This window comes from Nothoprocta perdicaria, unplaced genomic scaffold, assembly GCF_003342845.1.
Source record: "Nothoprocta perdicaria isolate Ctin4 unplaced genomic scaffold, notPer1 scaffold_172, whole genome shotgun sequence".
NCBI lineage: Eukaryota > Metazoa > Chordata > Aves > Tinamiformes > Tinamidae > Nothoprocta > Nothoprocta perdicaria.
Window position 1 is genome coordinate 1223890 of NW_020454894.1, and position 18164 is coordinate 1242053.

General features: G+C 50.7%; 1 protein-coding gene across 2 annotated transcripts in view; it reads right to left on the bottom strand.

Moving 5' to 3' along the window:
* STK32C (serine/threonine kinase 32C) overlaps positions 1–18164 on the bottom strand; it is a 71119-nt gene that overhangs the window by 29441 nt on the left and 23514 nt on the right. For both annotated transcript variants that reach the window (XM_026036231.1, XM_026036232.1), the window contains exon 2: positions 4112–4167. In XM_026036231.1, coding sequence (XP_025892016.1) covers positions 4112–4167 — 56 coding nt within the window. The remainder of the gene's footprint in view (positions 1–4111; positions 4168–18164) is intronic.

Here is an 18164-nt window from a genome sequence, read left to right on the forward strand (position 1 = left end):
ATCTCCCCACGGCTCTCCACGCAGCGCCGCTGACGCCTCCTTCCTTTTCAGCCTGGTTGAACCCTCGCAGTTTGAGCTCATTGCTCCTTCTGCAAAATCAGAGTCCTTGCATTTCCAACATAACCTCGACGTTCCCGAAGACAGAGCGGACGGCACGAGCCTGACCACGGCATCCACGGGGCAGGGCCGAGGCAGCTCCGAGCGCGAGACGAGTCATGGTGCCGGCGTCTAGGAGGGGCAGGAAAACCTGTCAAAAGCCGAGCCTCACGTTGCTTAACCTCCACCAAGGCATTTGTGAGGTGAAGGAAAAAAGAAAGGGAAAAAAATATCCAGGGTATTTTAATGTGAAAAGATTATGATTTTAGGCTTTTATTGGAGAGAAAAAAAGCCTTACATTTATGAAGTTGAAAAGAAGACAAAGGATAAAACTTGTGTTGGATATCAAAACGGGATTCAGTTGAGAATAGACTTGAAGGGAATTTTATTTATAGTATGTCTTCTAGGTGGGCATTTATGACCTTTAGAAAAATGGATTAAAGCTTTAGTATACCCAGCTTCAGGCTATGTGAATTATTAAAGCAACAAAGCCATAACATGGCAGCACTGCAGCAAAGCAAACAATGTTAACGTGAGCTTTCCTCGGAAAGGTTGCTCCGGAGCCGCCTTCCACGGAGCCGACACGAGGCCGCTGCAGCAGCCAGGCCCCTTCGGGAGCTGCCCAGGCCTCGGGCAAGTGAGGGAGCTGCTGTGCAGAGCTGAATGGAAATGCAATTTTAAATAAAATATTCCTAATAAAAGAGCTTATTAAATAAGCATATTTTTCATGCCAGCAATTTAGCTGCTTTATGAACCTTCCTTACCTGTTTATTGCATGGTCAGTTGAAAAGCAGCTAAGAAGCAGGCACCAGCCCCGGGCTGAGACGCTGCCGGAGCCTGGGGCCCCGCTGGGTGGTGACACCGTGTCCCCAGAGCCCCCAAGGGCGCCCGGCACCCCGTCCCCAGAGCCCTTCCCAACTGCCTTCCCAGGCCATTGCGGCTCCTGTGCCCCAAGGGTTTTCCCGGCTCCATCTGGACAGCTCATTGCATTACGGAGCCCATTTGTTTGCTTATTCCTGATTCACTTGCTCCAGATCCTCATCAAGGAGCCTCTCTGCTATAAAGCCCCTTCTTACTATCAGGCAGTGTCTATTAAACCTTTTCAGGAGAACACTGCAAATGAATCACGCTTTGAAAAAAGGAAGTAAAAACCCCCAAATCCCCATGCAGACTGTCTGCAAATGGCTTGCGGGTCCGAGGATGCATCTGTTCTCTTTAGAAAATTTCATTTCACATTGCTCCTCTGACCTGCATGGATCTGTTGATTTAATCTCGTATTTCCAACAGCAGACAAAGACATAAATTTGTGCTGAAGAACTTACAATACGTTTTCATTTCTCAGCAGTAAGATGAAAGTAATAAAAGATAAATTCCCCATAACCACAGCAAATTCTTTATCTCCTGGAGGAAAAAAATAGAAGGCAGCCACTTCAGTGAGATGGCTCACATAAAGACAAGAGAGGAATACAATAATATTGGGGGAAAATGGGGAGGAATAATTTAGCATTCCGTCTACCAGCCTGAACTGACAAAGATAAAGCCAGGAAAGGTCAATTTTAAGAAAGGGAGATGTTGAGATACCTCCAACACAGCCAGTGCCTACCAAGGTTTGCAGAAGTCTCATCATTTCCCACTCTCACAAAGTGCAACAGAAACGTGAGCTGGTTCCCATTAGAGCACTGGGTCATAACTTACCTCAAGTTCTGATCATCATTTCACTGCTACTGCTTATTAGCTAAGAGCCTAACTTAATCTCTGTTCTATGAGAAACAAGTCTGTGGTACATAAGAACTTAATGTTCCTATTAAAACAAAGTCAAATAATATTATTTCTAATATCTATATGGAAAATATTATATACAAGCTAATTTGAGTAAACAAGGAATTAAGCATGACCTTCAATTGATTAATAATATCTTAAACATGATCAAAATAGTATCTTAAAAGACAAATTCTCTAGGGGGTAAAAGTAGATTTCTGAATTGCATTTTGCCTATTTTGTATAGTTTCTGTCATATATAGGCTATCTTGAGAGGCAAATAAAAGTGAGTGTGGAAACAGAAAACTGGGAAAGCAGAATACCTTGTCCATGGTTGCACAGATATCTCCTTGCCTACCGGGTCACTGGACTGCTAGATCCCATGGCTTTATAGGTTGCGCAAGTCGCAGATCAGCACATCGAGGGCTCACCCTCCAATTGTGCAGCAGCTCCTAAACACCTTCCTGAATATGGGCCCATAGTTCTTAAATGAACCAAAACAACTGAATTTCTCACAGATTTCAAATAATAGCTTTCAGGTAGGTAGTTCCTTATTTTCCATAATTAGATGTCAGTTGTAGAAGATTTTGTAAATGTAAAATTGCTTCTCTCAGTATTAAAGCAAATTCAGCATAGTGATATAATTATCCAGGAAGAAGATGAATCATCTTAGCATTCTGTGGAATTGTATGCACAATTCAGAGGCCTGCAGGACACTATTGCTACATCTGCCCATTCTGAACACACACAGGTAGAAAGGGAAGCAGCCATGAGAAGCAGTTCTCTTCAAGCCAAAACAGTCCTGCCCCAGAATAATAATTTTTTTCCTTTTCATATTTTAACTAGAATTCATTAATCTTCCAGCACCTGGTGCTGTCCCACACCAGGAGCGATCTCTTTCCTGTGGAAAGTCTGCATTTGGCAGGACGAGTCCTCTCATCAGAGCTCGTGTCGGCTGGTGCTTCTGGGCAGGCTTTGGGCTGGTGGTGCCAGGAGCGGGCGCCAGGGCCAGGCTGGCCCGGCCCACGCTGCAGGCCCCGGGACACGGCAGCGGGACGGATGCGGATCCTCCTGGGCGGATCCCGGTCCTCCCGGGCGCCTGTGCCCGCTCTGCTCACCCAGCGAGCTGCCGGGCGATCCGACTCACCTGGCTCGAGCAGAGCGCACCCCTGCCTTCCGAGCGCTCAGCTCCTCATCCAGCTCCGCCTGTGTGGACATGGCAGGGTCTGCACCAGCCTCTAAGGCAGTCGGTCCTAGTTTTCAGCTTAGATGATAGTTTGCGTCTTGCACAACTTCCCAGGCCCCTTTCTCATGCCCACCGTGCCCCAGCTCTGCACAGAGGCACCCCAACAGACTGGGAACCAAATCCAACCATTTTCCTGAGCGGCAACCACAGCTACCGCTCAGGCTGCTCCTGTGCACGGGGTGCAGGGGTCTCAGCGACGCGCAGGGAAGCTGCTCGGAGGATACAGTAAAATGCAGGTGATGGAAAAAATACAGCAGAGCATCAGTGCCATGAAACAGGCAGCCCGAGAGAGAAGGGCATGTCCTCAACCCACGGCTAGGCACTCATGGACACACACACGGAGCTTTGGGTTTGCAGTGCAAAGGAACAGTGAGAAACTCAAATACCATGAGAAAGGCAACAAATAGTTGTTTAGACAGGAACAGACTGAGGAATTCAGTAAAAAAAAGATAAGAAAGGAATACGATCTAGCAAATGAGCTAGTAATTAATTTCCAGAGCTATCCATCTTCTTGGACATCTCCCACCTCCTCCCACGCACTGCTTGGCCACAAATCAAAACGAGTGTTTCTCAGTGGGAGAGCAGCCCGGGGCTGCAGAGCATCATCCCAGCTGCGTCAAGCACCCACGGCAACTCCCAGCACCTCTGTGGCTTACTGTGCCCTGGCAAAACAACACATCCATTGAGGAAACAGGAATAGCGTTTCCCTGTTTTGCACAGGGAAACCCTATTTTGTGTGGCAAAGTGCACACTTTTGCCATGCAATGTTCACAACCACCTGGGCATTTCATGATGAAGCCACTTCACCATCATACCAAGAATTACAGCAATGCCAAGTGGCAGCAAAGGGTTTGCCTGAGTTCATTTTGCCCATGTTTATTCAGCAGCCATTACGTAAAAACAAAAATTACATATTTCAACACCATTACTATTAAATTAAACCGTAAACACATAGTAGCTTAAAGCTGACAGAACATACAAGCAAACTCAAAACTAAACGTCCAAGCCTACCTTGCCAAAGCTTCCCTTCCCAATTGCCCGGAGGATCTGGAAGTGGTCAAAGTTCACTACAAGATAAAGAAAAGAATTTAAATTTGTAAATGTTGTGCTACAGAGGTCTCGTACGTCGGGAGAATGCAAGGGGACGAGCGACGGGCATTACTGGGGTTCCAGTAAAGGTTGAGCACTGTGAGCTGGGTGCTCCAGCACAAGGTAAAGCCAAACAGGAACTGCAATGATAGGGATGGAGTTCCGCACAAACCCTGCACAGAGCAGCAGCCTGCAGGGCTCCGCGGGCACCCAGGGGTGTGTGGTGGGCGCAGCGGGCGCCATCCCCGCCGTTCCTCCCGCCCGCGCTGCGGGCGCCCGTGCCGCAGCCCTGGCCCGACTGGCAGCACTCGCAGGAGGAGAGCACTTGTGGACGGCACCGGCCTCCCTCCGGGTACGCGCACGCACCGGCACCGGAGCGGTGACGTGCCCGAGGCCGCGGCGCGCAGCGACAGGGACACAGCACGGCCACCGCGCCGCAGCTCCGGCCCGGGCAGCAGCCGCCGCCAGCGAGGTGTTCCCACCAAACGGCTGCAGGCACCCGGCCCCTGTAGCAGCAGGCTCAAACAAATTAAAAACCCCTGGCAGGTCTATTCATATCAACGATGAGACAACCTCCATTCCGTACAGCTTGGCTGCCTCGCAGATACCCAAGCACCATCACCAGAGTCCCTGGGAAAGGACATGGTGTCACTTTGCTCTGCAAAGTGCCACCACCCCGGCTCTGCAGCACCCAGGAATGGACCTTCTGTCATGAGGGAATATCCACAGGGATATTCCCTGTGGAATGCCCTGGCAGTCAGACCCCTTGCAAATGCTCCCGGACGGGGAGCTCTTAGCGCCGCTTGGGGGCTTTATTGCAGTGCTGGAAACCTTGGGTAAAACATTTTCTAAGTTGTCACTTAGAAAACAAAGAAAAAAATGCCGATTTAATGTATCCATGACTACAAATGATCTGGAAAGTATGCTCTAGTCTGCAGTCATGGAAAAAACGCAGATATGAATATTCACCAGGCCCTTGAACCAATCTGCAGAGATGCCACTTTTGATGAATTAAACCCACAGTTCTGCTGCTTGGAAGTTCAGAAGATGTTAAATGAACAAGCACTGGCTTTTTTCTCAGCTCCATTATTTCCTTCAGGAATTAGTAAGCAATTCCAATTATAAAAAAGAGCAAATTTCAACACTTCAGAGAAAAAAAGGCACAGGAGCAGCCTATTACCTGTTGGACACAATACAACTGAACTTCCAAAAGTTCTGCCGTCTCCGCACAGAGGGTGTACACCCCTAACACCGCGAACCTGGCGGTGCCCGGCGCCGCAGCGGCGCGCAGAGCTCGCGCTCCCCAGCAGCAGCTGCCCCCAAAGTGCCTCCCGGCAGCTGCCGCAGCTGCTCCTGCAGTGCGAGCAGAGTCCGAGTGCCCAGCGCTGCCCCTGCCCCTGCCCCTGCTCCCGCTCCTGCCCCTGCTCCTGCTCCCGCTCCGCTCCGCGAGCACGGTGCCGCTGCGGCCCTCGGGCGCCAGCTGCTCCTTCCTCAGAGCCGAGGGGAACGCCGAGTGTTGCCAGCGATGCCTGCACAAGGAGGAACATGCTGCACCCTAACGTGCCAGCTTTTTGTCTCTTCGCTATCCTGACATTGCCAACATTTTGTTTTCTTTCCTGTTTATTCCCTATTTAATTACAAACCAGCCAGAACATGCCAATATAAAAGTATAATCAAACTTCAGATACCTAACGGACATGCAGTGACCTTCCCACCTCAAGGCCTGGTATTAATGCCCAATAGAAGTAAAACAACGGCCACAGCATCCAACATCCTCAAACCTGGGAGAAACTGAAAACTAAAATCAAATTTAAAAGACCAAGTGATTCTCTTTATCACTCCTTCTTTATGTGCACATTTTTCCAGCTTCATCAATGAAAATAAGGATGCCTGTATAACTCCAAACTCGAAAAACAACTCTCTACAACATTAGAGACTTAAGAAACTCTTTCCAAGTCTTACAAGAGGGCTTTTTTCAGGCCAGGTATGGTATGGTCATATTTTTCCTCCCATCACTGCATTTCTGTATGTTAGAGTAATTAATGGCCTTTTCTAGCTATCCTTATATTATTATCCCTATTATTATATCCTTATATTAGCAGCCTAGCGCTGGAAGCAGCATTTCTGTAATGGATGCAGAGACATTAATCCAAGGCCACCACAAAGACTGCAAGTTTGCTGCCACAAAATGCTCAGACTTCTAAGTGACAGAAAAACAGCAGCTACGGTTCAGATGTAGAAGTCATGAATTCATCTGTTCTAGCCAGAAAGAGCAGACCCCCTTCCCAAAGCCAGGAGCCACCTGACAGGCAGAGAGGGAAGGCAGCCGGGTCACAGCGAGGGGGCAGGAGAGCCCCGGGCGCTGCAGCATGAGGAGAACAGTCCTGGGCATCCAGGGCCAGTGGAGAGACACCAAGGCAGGATTAATGCACGTCGTGAGGCAGAAAATATTAAAGAGTAATGAGAAGCTTGAGCAAGGCCATCACACAGACCAGGGAGTTAAGATCCTACAAGGAAAACGTAGACTGCACTGCAATGAAAATGCACAGAAAATTCCCAAAGAAAGTGCTGAGCCTGCTAAAAATAGCAGGAGAGGGAAGTAGGGCAAAAGGAGAGACAGGAATAATTTGATGTTAAAAGCTTTCAAATTGGAAAATGAATCTGAATGAAGTGGAAAGATCAAAGAAAACCTAAAGTGGGATTGGACATTAGAGAGAAGGTAAAAGTGACTTAGATGGGGCAAAGTTTGGAAGCATCTGATGAAGATGGGGGGGAGCAAAACGCCAACCGGGAGCAGCAACTCAGTCCTGCCCTGAGCTGAGTGCGGCCGCTCCGTCCTCCCTGCCCAGCGGCCACGCAGCTCCTGGCTGCAAGGCAGGGCTGGCTCCGCGTGCGCAGGAAACCACTGCCTTCCTGCCTTCCTTCACGCTCCTGGGAGAGCCGGAGCAGAGCCCCAGTGGAGCCAGAGCGGACGCAGCGCGGAGCCCGAGCCCGAGCAGAGCTGGAGCAGAGCTGGAGCAGAGCTGGAGCAGAACCCAACCAAGCTCGAGCGGAGCCAGAGCAGAGCCCAAGCAGAGCGGGAGTAGAGCCCGAGTGGACCCTGAGCAGAGCCAGAGTGGAGTCAGAGTGGAGCCAGAGCAGAGCGAGAGAGGAGCCGGAGCAGAGGGGATCCTGAGTGGAGCCGGAGCGGAGTCAGCACAGAGCCAGAGCAGAGTCTGAGCGGAGCCAGAGCAGAACCAGAGCCGAGCGAGAACGGAGTTGGAGTAGAACTAGAGTAGAACTGGAGCGGAGCTGAAGCAGAGCCCAAGCGGAGCTGGAGCAGAGCCGGAGCAGAGCCGGAGCGGAGTCCTTGCTGCCCAGTGCGCACGCTGCTCCGCTCTGCCTGCCCGCATCCGCAGAGAAGATTACATGAGTGAGAAAAAGGGAAATACAGTATAACGTGACTGACGGGAAGCTCAAGTGAGCATTAGCGACCCGGGAATGCGGGGAGTGCTGGGAGATAACAAAGGAAATTAAAGGTATAATGCAAGCCCAGGGCTCTAAATGAGCCCCCGCAGGCACCAAGGATTCAAACATACTATTAACAAGTAGCTCTGAAATCACGTAAAAACAGTCAGCTATTGTGTGATTAAAAATGAATCTCTATAATGCTCTAAGCAACCAAATTACTATACAAACCAACTGCTAAGTTGTCCTAGGAAGATGGGGTTATTGATAATAGGTAGGAAAATGTTTGCATTGGCTAAAAACCATTCCTAATTAGTGCAAAAATGTTGCTTCCATGGGCTGGAAACCACTCCAAATTAGTGCCAGTGTCTTACATTCATCTGCTGCTTTGTCAACAACCTCAGGAGACCCTGGTAAACTCTGTGAAGAATAACATACCTCTTCTGCTTCTTAATATATGCTTTATAAGTGATATTTAAGTTACAAAGGCTCTGTTACTTTGTAAAAACAGTGTAAAGGGGCAAACCTGCTCCTGATGAACAGCGCGCGGGGCTCTGCGGAGGTGCGGGACAGCGAGCGCTGCGGGAGCTGCGTGCCCCGGCACGGGCGTGCTGCGCAGCAACGTGTGCCGGGGACGAGCGAGCGGCTGGGAACATAGCTGTGTGCTACAGCACATGACGTGCCCCACGGCACAGGACGTGCCCCACAGCAGCGACCTGCCCCACGGGCCGCCGCGGCAGCTCCCTAGGGCAGGGCGGGCAGCGCAGAGCACGAGCGCTCTCCTCCCGAGCGGCTGCGGCGAAACGCGGCACTAACGGGCCGGGGTCGGTGCCCAGAACACGGCTGTTTCCTTGTGCTCCCGCGAGTCCAGGACACTGCTGCCAGACGGCCCAAGGGCTCAGCGAGCGCTGGCATCGCCGTGCCCACCACAGCAGCACGTCGACTGTCTCAAAGGACAAACTCGCACAAGTGACGGCCAAGGGTGCAAATGCAGGGCCCAGGCTGGGTAACCAGCAGTACTGGAGTGATAGAAGGAATAGAGGGAACAAAACAAACGTCATCCTTGAGTTCATCCTGGTAGCCGTGTAAATGAAGAGAGGCGAGTGTGGCGTCCCCATGCTGAGCAGAGGGGCCCATGATCCTTCCCCTGTGCTCAGCACGGGGAGGCCACGTGGCGGGTGCTGGTCCACGTCTGGGCTCCCCAGCACAGGACAGACAAGGACATCCCGGAGGGAGCCCCAGGGAGGACCACAGAGGCAACCAAGGACCTCCTGGAGCACCTCTCCAAGGAGAAAGGGCCGAGAGTGCCGGGGCTGTTCTGGCTGAGGAAGAGCAAGCTCGTGGGGATGTTGCTGGTGGGATAGATGGCGCTTCTCAGTGGCGCCCAGCCACAGGAGAGAGGCAACCAGTACAAACTGATACCCAGGGAGCTCTGTCTGGACAAAAGAAAACACTTCCCTGCTGCGGAGGTGACAGCGCACAGGAGCTGCGTGCCCAGGGAGGCTGTGGAGCCTCCATCCTCGGAGACGCCCAAACCTGAAGCACAAGTTCTTCCAGGGGAGCCCGTGGAGCAGGGCTGGGAGCGACGGTGCCCGAGGTCCCCTCCGGCTACAGCCCGGCCTGGCTCTGGATGCAGCCACAGGAGCGGAGCTCGGGCTGCAGACGACACCAGGAGCGAGCAGGGAGCTTTGTGCCCACAGGGGCTGCTGCTGCAGGCCGGGCGCGCGGTGCCCGCAGCCCCACTGCCCAGCGGTTCATTCCTTTGTATCTCCCGGGGGTTGTTCTGCGCTGCCTCGCTTACTACTTTCAAATTCTTACATTTGGAGGCCGTCCTGCATTATTACCAAGACTGATCCACTCAACAACACAAGGGGGCCATTTCCTGAGGTAGGATTCTAATTATTTTGGAGGTTCTTTCTCTGGACTGGCATAATGTTCGGGTGATGGTGTGATGCCTGCTAAATGTTATTTAGGTGCATTTCTATGGCTTGCATCTAAAGTGTTATTTTCTCCATTGTGCACTGCTGAAAGTAGGCATTCGTCCTTATGTTAAATACACTACTTAAAATCCACAGATGGAGTTATTATTCTTAATGATCATTATTATTACTGCAAAGCAAGCAGTAATTGTTCGCTGTTACGACACGTCGGAGGGGACACACTCCCTAGCTGGGTCGTGCAGCACACGGTGCTGCCGCAAGCGAGCGGCACGGCCGGCCTCATGGAGCCTCCAGCGAGGCCAGGGCCACCGCGGGCACCCCCTTGTCACAGCAGCACGGCGCAGCACGGAGCACGCGGAGCACCATGGAGCACGCAGAGTACGCAGAGCACCATGGAGCACCACGGAGTACACGGAGCACATGGAGCACGCGAAGCATGTGGAGCACGCGGAGCACGCGGCGCACCGTGGAGCATGCGGAGCAGGTGCCCAGCAGCTCCCGAGGCCTTGGGGCCACAAGGAGGGCAGCCCCGTGATGACGAGGACGCTCTGCACTGTGCCCAGCTCGCAAGCGCGAGCTCGGCATCCAGCCGCAGCAGCTCCGAGGCGCTGCGGGCGCTGCGGAGCCGGTGGAGCTGCAGCAGGGAAAGGGGACACGGGAGCAGGGCGGCAGCAAGCCGGGCCGGCCGCAACTGCCCAGCGCTTGCACGGCGCCACTGCCAGCTGGCTCCGCGGAGAACCTCGTCCCTCCCCTCACACATGAGCAATTATTTCTCTTTCTCTCCCAGCTCTTTATGCCAGAATAGGACAAGAGGATCAGGAAGGTTATGTGAACCATTTAATTTGAGGACAGCTCTATCGTAATTAAAAAGTCCCATGTTTTTCCCAGCTGCACAGGGTAAAAAGAGGCGAGGAAGCTCCGTGCTTGGGCACCTCCTGGGCCCGGCAGCACGGGCGCCGTTCTGGACACGAGCCCCGCTCCAGCCTCGCCGCGAGGACGGCTCCACCATGGCCGGCCCGTGGCAGCACACGGACCCGGCGGGAGCACGGGCCATGCGGGGTGCGCGGGCCTCGCGCACACGGAGCGAGGCGAGAGCCGTGCGGGGCCACGGGGCAGGGCACATGTGGGGACACTGCCGAGGACCCTGAACGCACGGCCTTTTGCTTTAGAAAATCAGATTAATTCAACACAGAATCAGCCTCCATGTCTTTCCCACCTGGCAGACTGCACTTGCACTTGAGCCTTTCGTTTTATTTTGCTTCAACGGCTCAGGAAATTTTATTTCAAGTTACCGGAATTGATTTACCAAAAAAGAGTAACATCTTTATAGTACACTTTTATAGTAATATAACACTAGCAATAAACATCTGCTAAATGTTACTTAATGTTTTTGCAACATATGCTATCAATGATAAATGGATGACTTTAGGTGCCCTATAAATTATTTAGGCTGTATTGTGTTTAATACTAGGCTGCAGCTCTTAAAAAGCCTAATGTGAACAAAAGGAGGAGTCGTTAGCATATTCCTTAGTAAAGCTAAATTAATAGTTTCAGACAAATTTATTTCAACAAAAAATGTAGATTTGCCTATACTGAAATATATCATTCATCTTCTCAGTTTCAATTAAATTTTATGGTGTTTAAGGAAGAGGGAAAACTTCTGTTTCATTGCAATGCTTTCAAAATCAAACATGAGAATGCTTTTCCATCTAATAAAACCCCTTCTCACTATTTTGAAAGGGTAAAGAGATTAAATAAATAAACAAAATGCAATGTTTGATTCAAGTTGCAGTTTTGATTTTTCTGCTTGATGAAAAACGGATTTTAGGGCACCAAAAGAGGTGGCGTTCCCTGCACGGCTCCCAGCGCTGGGGAGGCTGCGTCCGCTCCGGCTGGGCGGCTTTGCCCGGCGCTGCAGCCGGCGGCCGCCTCAGCCGCAGCGCTGGGCAGGAGGCGGCCACGGCGCGGCCCGAATCGCGGCCCCCGGGCGCCTCTGCCCGTCGCACCACGGCCCTGGGACACACATCCACCAAACCGCCTTGGACACAGGGACAACGCTCCCATCAAAACAAAACCGCTTGGCTTGAGAAGCTGCTTGCAAACAAGAGTTTGGGGCAACTTTGCCATTTCTTCCATTTTAAAATTTAAAGCTGGTGATCTATTCTGCTGAGGAAAACATAAAAGTTTGGGCTTGTCAGTTCACTTGAAACAATGTGAAAAAGCGTTTCATTTTTTATGGATGCACCATATGTTTTGGCCCTGCAGTGGCAAGGTTTGCTGAGCAATGCCAGTTTAAATAAAGATCTTCCTGTAAGAGGGGCCTGAAACTTGCAGTGATCAGAAACAGAGTTCAGTCAGTGAAGAGGGATGTCGTTTCCATAGGGAAACTCACTGCCACACGGCAGCTCCAGCGCGCCCCGCTTGCGGGACAAACACTGCAGACTAAGCCCAGGTCCAGCGGGGTCACGCCAGGGCCAGCAAGAGGGCTGCAACCAAGCTGTGACTTCCAGAACAGCCTCCAAAATCAAACTAAAAGATATGCAGACAGAGATGACTTTTATAAGGCTAATTAAGTAATCTAATTACAAATTCCTTTGATCTTGGATCAGCTTTTCTGTTTCGCTCTCTATGGAGCCACATGCCTAAACTCCTGGGAGACTGAGTCTTAAAACTGAGTCCATATATCTCTGCATCCGACCAACACACACAGCCAGCTTTTATTTGTTCTGTATGTACTCAGTTTGAGAGGATGTGTAATAGAGAGATGCAGAAAGAAAATCCCCAACTGAGCTAACTTAGCAACTCTGCTCTGCAGATCCTTCCAGATTGTGCATCTGCTCCCAGGTCAGACCTCTCGCAGGAACATCTGTTTGAAGCCTCATGGTGTCAGTCAGTTTCTTTAGCTAGTTAGGTCAAATAAAATGTTTTAAAAGACTGGGCCACTCAGATGATCCCAAATACACAAGTAATCAGGCTACTGAGAGACTTTCCTGTCATTTCCATACACAGAGGCTATACTGGAGGCCAATGATCCCAGTCTGTGAACAACAAAACAATCGGCATTTTAGCAAGGTTTATGAAATCAGGCCCACTTTCCATCAAGAAATAAAAAGCTTCTCAAAGCTGGTATCTCTCCAGCTCTCAGGGTGCTGGGGGATATGAGAGACAATCAGGACCTCCCAAGGAAAACTTGATACAGGATCTGGCTGTCTCCCCCATCAGCGTTAGTCATTTGCAGCTTGGTTATCTCAAGGAAAATATTCCTGAATTACCCCCTTTTTTGCAGAAAAAAAGGCTGCAAAAGATGAAAAATAAGATATACTACAAACTGCTTTTCTCCATGTACTCTAAGAGATCATCAGTCCTGAATTCAGCTGCCTTCTTCCAACTTCCTCCATTTCACTCCATACTTTTGTCTGCAAAGGCAGAAAATCGTAACAACGGACCCACTTCTGAAGCTAAATGAAGACAAGTCATAAAAATATTCAAAAAGATGTGTTGCCTGCTTCAGAAATCAAGTATTAACTCCACCTACTGAATAAGTATCATAACAGTTACAAAAACGTTTTCTCAGGACACAAATTTGCTTGCAGTGAACCCTGTGCAAACCATGGGCAGGCAGAAAGAAGCACCTCCAGACGTGCCAGGGAGCAGGTGCTTCCCATGTTGGCTGTCCCAGGGACAGCTTCAAACCTGCCTGTTCATGAGAACACGGGATCGCCCGTGGGGCTCAGTCATCTTCCTGCATTTCTGCTGCAGCTAAAATTTTCACAGATGCAGATAGAAGAGAAATTCCAAAAAAACTGCACAGATGCTGATGTTGTGCCACTGTCCATGGAGCAACTGAACTGATGCAGAGACCTAACGCTGGGATATTTGGCCTGGACCTTACAAGAAGGTTTTTCTAGGATTCTGTTAATAAAGAAGCCTGGAAAAAATAGTTAATGCCAGTAATGAACTGGCATTAGAGATGGAGTCGGAGAGCTCGGCTGCTGACCGTGGCCACGTTGGCCTGCCCGTGGGCACCGGTGCCCCATGGCACCATAACGCGCTGTGGGGCTAGGAGCGAGCGAGCTGCCCTTTCTGGCACAGTTCTTATAGCTTTAACTATCTCTCAGTGCTGTACAGTGCAACAAGGACGGAATCTCTCAAATTTGTGCTACAGCACTAATTTCATTTAATGCCTTGAACTTGCAGTGTAATACATAAATAAAATGCCTGTTTTATCTGGGAAATGAAGTATGCCTATCCTCAGGATATCTGCGCAGAACGGCTGGAATCTGTACTTCTAACAAACCTCACAGCCACCAAAGTGCTTGGCCCCGTTTGCCGGGTACCCCAGCAGACTGGGGGCAGCCAGACGGGCCGCCTCGCAGCGAGGAGGGTGCTCTATGCATGCCTCCAAAGTAACGGGTTTCAACCTGCATCAAAAAAAAGTGTTGCCAGTCTAATTTAATTTGCTGCTTTCACACATTTCCAAATTAAATGCAATCTGCTAAGGGCTGCTCTCTGCAAGCTGGCAGGCACAGTGTGCCTGCGTCCTGTCTCGTTTGAGCTTTTTGCTCCTTCAGTGCTTTCTCCAGCTGCAGGTGGCACCTCCAAACATTGGATCTCATGGAAACCAGACCAGCATGATCCTATCACACTAACCTCCAGGAAACTCCCTGCAGCTGAGAGGAAACAGGGACTGACCAAAATGCCAAGCAAGAGATCGTTATCTTGCCATCACAGGAATGGACGATGCAGGGCAAGATCAAGAGCTACAAGCAACAAGAAGAGGTTCATAAATGATTTGGGAAGTCTAAGGTGCAATGAACTGTGCTTACAAGGGCAGGGGTAGAGAGATGTTGACCAGGGAACAAAACCTGTATTGCTGCACGGAGTGGATCAATGACGGCATCATTTGGCTCCTGCAGCGGGTCGAAACGGCCGTCCCGCACTCTGGAGAGCAGCGCGCAACGCAGTGACTCACGCGGGCGCAAACCACCCGCTCAGCTCCGCGGCCGGCAGCCACCGCAGCTCCCACCAACCTGCGGTGCGGAGAAATGCAGCGTGCGCACGGAAATGGCACCCGTTCTGGTTCGCAGCAGGACCAGCTCTTCTTGCTTGAAGCGTAATTATTTGCAGTCAGGTGGCACTTGATATTCCCCCTTCCTCAGCTAAGCCTAGCAACTCACTTTTAATGATTCGAGAGTACGAACGCTGGTGGAGCTAATTAGGCCTCCTGGAGGGCTGAGCTCAACTTTCTGCATGTTGTCTAAATCAAAAACAAAATGTTCCAGAAGACATACTGTGTAGCGCACACTGCACAGACAACTCATCTCCGCAAACCTACAACAGCTCACTGATGTTTGCTGGCAAAAAGGAGAGTATCTCAGAAGACAAATTCTGAACGCTTGGTTTCCCGTGGATGCTTTCAGATTTCTCCACCTTGACTTCAGTTTGATGAGGATGAGCCTAGGAACCAAACCAAAAATTCGCTTGTATGCTCTGAAATGGATAATTTAGTTACAGGCTAAACAAAATAAAAGCATAAAGAACAGATTCCGGGGCGTGTGACTCAGAGCAGAGGTGCAAAGCACCCGCTGGCCGAAGGGCGTCTCGCGCCGTGGGGACTGCAGAACGGCGGGTTTGGCGCACAGGAACTGGCCGCGTCTGCCCGTGTTTCGGTGTCACCTAAGGGGGCAGAAATCGCCCAAGAAGGGTGAAAAGGCAGCGTGTGAGAGGGGCTCCTGCCACTTGCCGGGGCGCACGGAGCCGCCCGTCCCAGCCCCTCTCTGTGATCTCCCCGTTGTGACGAGCACCACCTCATGCAAACAACTGCTGTATTACAAATGCTTTTCTCTACTTCTTTTATTAGATCAGCATATTTAATAATATCTTTGCTCGCTCTGATCATTACTGTTATTTTTGCACTATTTCGCTTGTCAGATAGCAAAAAAAGATCAAGCCAGAAGAGAACTGTAAAACCAGAAAAGCCTTCAGAGTATCGTTCTTCAAACAGGCTAACATGCTTAAACTACCAAGGCTTCATCGCCCGCTTGCCTGAGAGGCCTGATACAGAGCAGGCCAGGACCAAGCCTCTCGGTCCAAGTGCCATTTTTGTCCTTCTGTAAGCAAGAGCCAGCCTAATGGAAGCTGATGCCTGAAAAGTTATGGAGAATGCTCGTGGCTTAATAATTGCAAAGGAATTACCCCATGCACCCCAGCCATGTTCTACATCAGGTTCACCACTTCAGGTCAGCAGGCACAGGGGCAGAACAAGCGCTGTGTTTGTCACAGGGAAACCTGCAGCCCGCCCTTCCTCGCAGATCCGGCCCGTAGGCTTCAGCCTCCCCTTGGGGTGAGTGAAGGGCAGCCATGTCCAGCATTCCCATGTCCAAAACCCTCCTCCAGCAATGTCTAGTGCTTCTCCCAGCAGCAAAACCTACTTCTAGTGGTTTTGCCAACAAAACCGTATTCTTTTTCAAAATTTGAGACTGTACAAAATCCGTTTGGATATCACTCGCGCTTTCCTCTCCGTTGCCTGTCGCTGTCGTCGTTAACACCTCAAGCCGCTACAAAACCTTCCCGGCCTCTCTGAGCAAGCCCCGTACACCCGTGTGCCCCAGGAGTGCTGGGGTGCACTGCAAAATACGGACGCTCCTCATGGTCACAGACTGTATGAAACACGTCACTACCTAGTGAGATGTGATATTAATGCTAAGGTGCCACTGTCTAATCGGGACATTCAGCAGAGCTTTTCAGACAAACAAATACTGATACGAGAAGTCCAGACCATTTCTGGGAGGTGAAGAAATCCCCCTGCCTGCCAGTGGACATCTGCATCTTCTCAAGTCTGACGCAGCAAACCACAGCAGAGAGAGCTTTGCAGTTTTATTTGTGGGGGGGAAAAAAGTAACTATTTCCATTGCAAAGCAAAGTGAGCTTTTAATAAAGGACATGAACTGCACTGCAGATCTGTGCATGGGGCCCAAAAGCCAATGACTTTGTAACGGTCATGTCTGATGGCGCTTTTGAGAGCAGAGACCGGTAACTCCAGGGGCTTCCTGGCCACATTACACTCATCCTCAGAGCGGCAGCAGCCACAGCTGTGCCAATATAGCTGTGCGAGTCAGGCCTTGCACTTGCAGGCTACACGTTTATATGAGATGCCTTTTTTACTGGCACATTTCATATTAATAACTGGAGAACACTAAAAAGGTCCTTAAAGGCCCTCTGATTCATCTTCTAGCATGTGGCTAGGTTTGGATAATCTCTGTTTCTACCTACACTTTATAACCTGGCAGGAAAATGGTTCGGAGTGAGGAGGAGTCATCAATACACCGTCATAAACCCCAGCAGCGCCTCCCTGGGGCGCTGGGGATGGAAGGGGTGATGTGACCGGTGCGTATGGAGACGGCACAGTCCTGCGCTTCCACCTAGGCACAGTCCCTGTAAGAGAAGCATCTTTATATGGAACCATAAACAGAAATAGGAAGGAGCTCTTTTCAGAGCATTCACTGGGGCTGTTCTCCACAAGGGCTATCTATCAGTCACAGCATGATTTAGCAAAGACTCCCTACTCTGATCATCATTCTCCTCCTCTGGAGTTTACTTTAGAAGTTCCTTCAGGGAAACACACCCACTTAGAAGTGTCCCCAGGTTCCCCTTGCTCTCTCCTTACATTTTTTCCATGTAAGTAGCATATTTTTTCAGTCAACACGTAGCCTTCCCCATTCTCAACGCACGTCAGAAAGGGGATCTAATTACGATGTATTATAGGAGCAAATTGAAAAGTCCTCTGCATCCAGGCAAAAGTGACTGTGTGAGACAGAGATAAGACTCGGGCTGTTGAGGGATTGCTCCTGGCAGCGCCCGAGCCAAAGGGAAGCAAATCTCCGTCTGGGGCAGTGCAAACCAGCTCATTTAACACGCAGAGAAAACAGCAACGACCCCTGCGTGCAGGGACGACCCCCGTGTGGGGCGACAGAGGGGTCGTTTCTGCTGTAACAGCCTGTTCTGCATCATCAGCCAGGCTGCAACACCAAGGGACTGGGGAAACAGGAAGACCTGCGGCTTGGATCATGCCAACGGGCAAGGAACGGCTGCAAAGTGATGGACTGCGGTGCTTCCAAAGAACTAACCATGCAGGGGATGGTTTGAGCTCCCTCCATCTCTGCCCCAGCCATTTCAATAGCTCTCTGTCAGCTCCACTAATAAAGAGGAAATGGCAAGCCAAAAATGCAGATATATTAGGAAAAAAACATCATCAACATAACAATTGCAAACAAGGGAAAATCATGCCATCTGGAGCTGATGAGTTTTCCATTTATATGTCAATGCAAATTCTCTTCCAGATAATTTACCTGTTGGAGCTCTGGATTCGAAGCAATTCACCCCCAGGAGGCCGTTCCTGCAGAGCTGCTATAGACTAAGCGGTGGCGCAGGGTCGTTAAGGACAGGGCACAGGGCCGGGAAAGGGGAGCCTGCGGGCAGACACAAGGGAGCTGTCCCGGCGCTGCCGCGGGAGTGGGCAGGCCACCTCGGCGCTGCCCCGCGCGGCGCCTCCGGCAGCCCCAGGGCATTGTGCCCCTATTCCTGCCTCC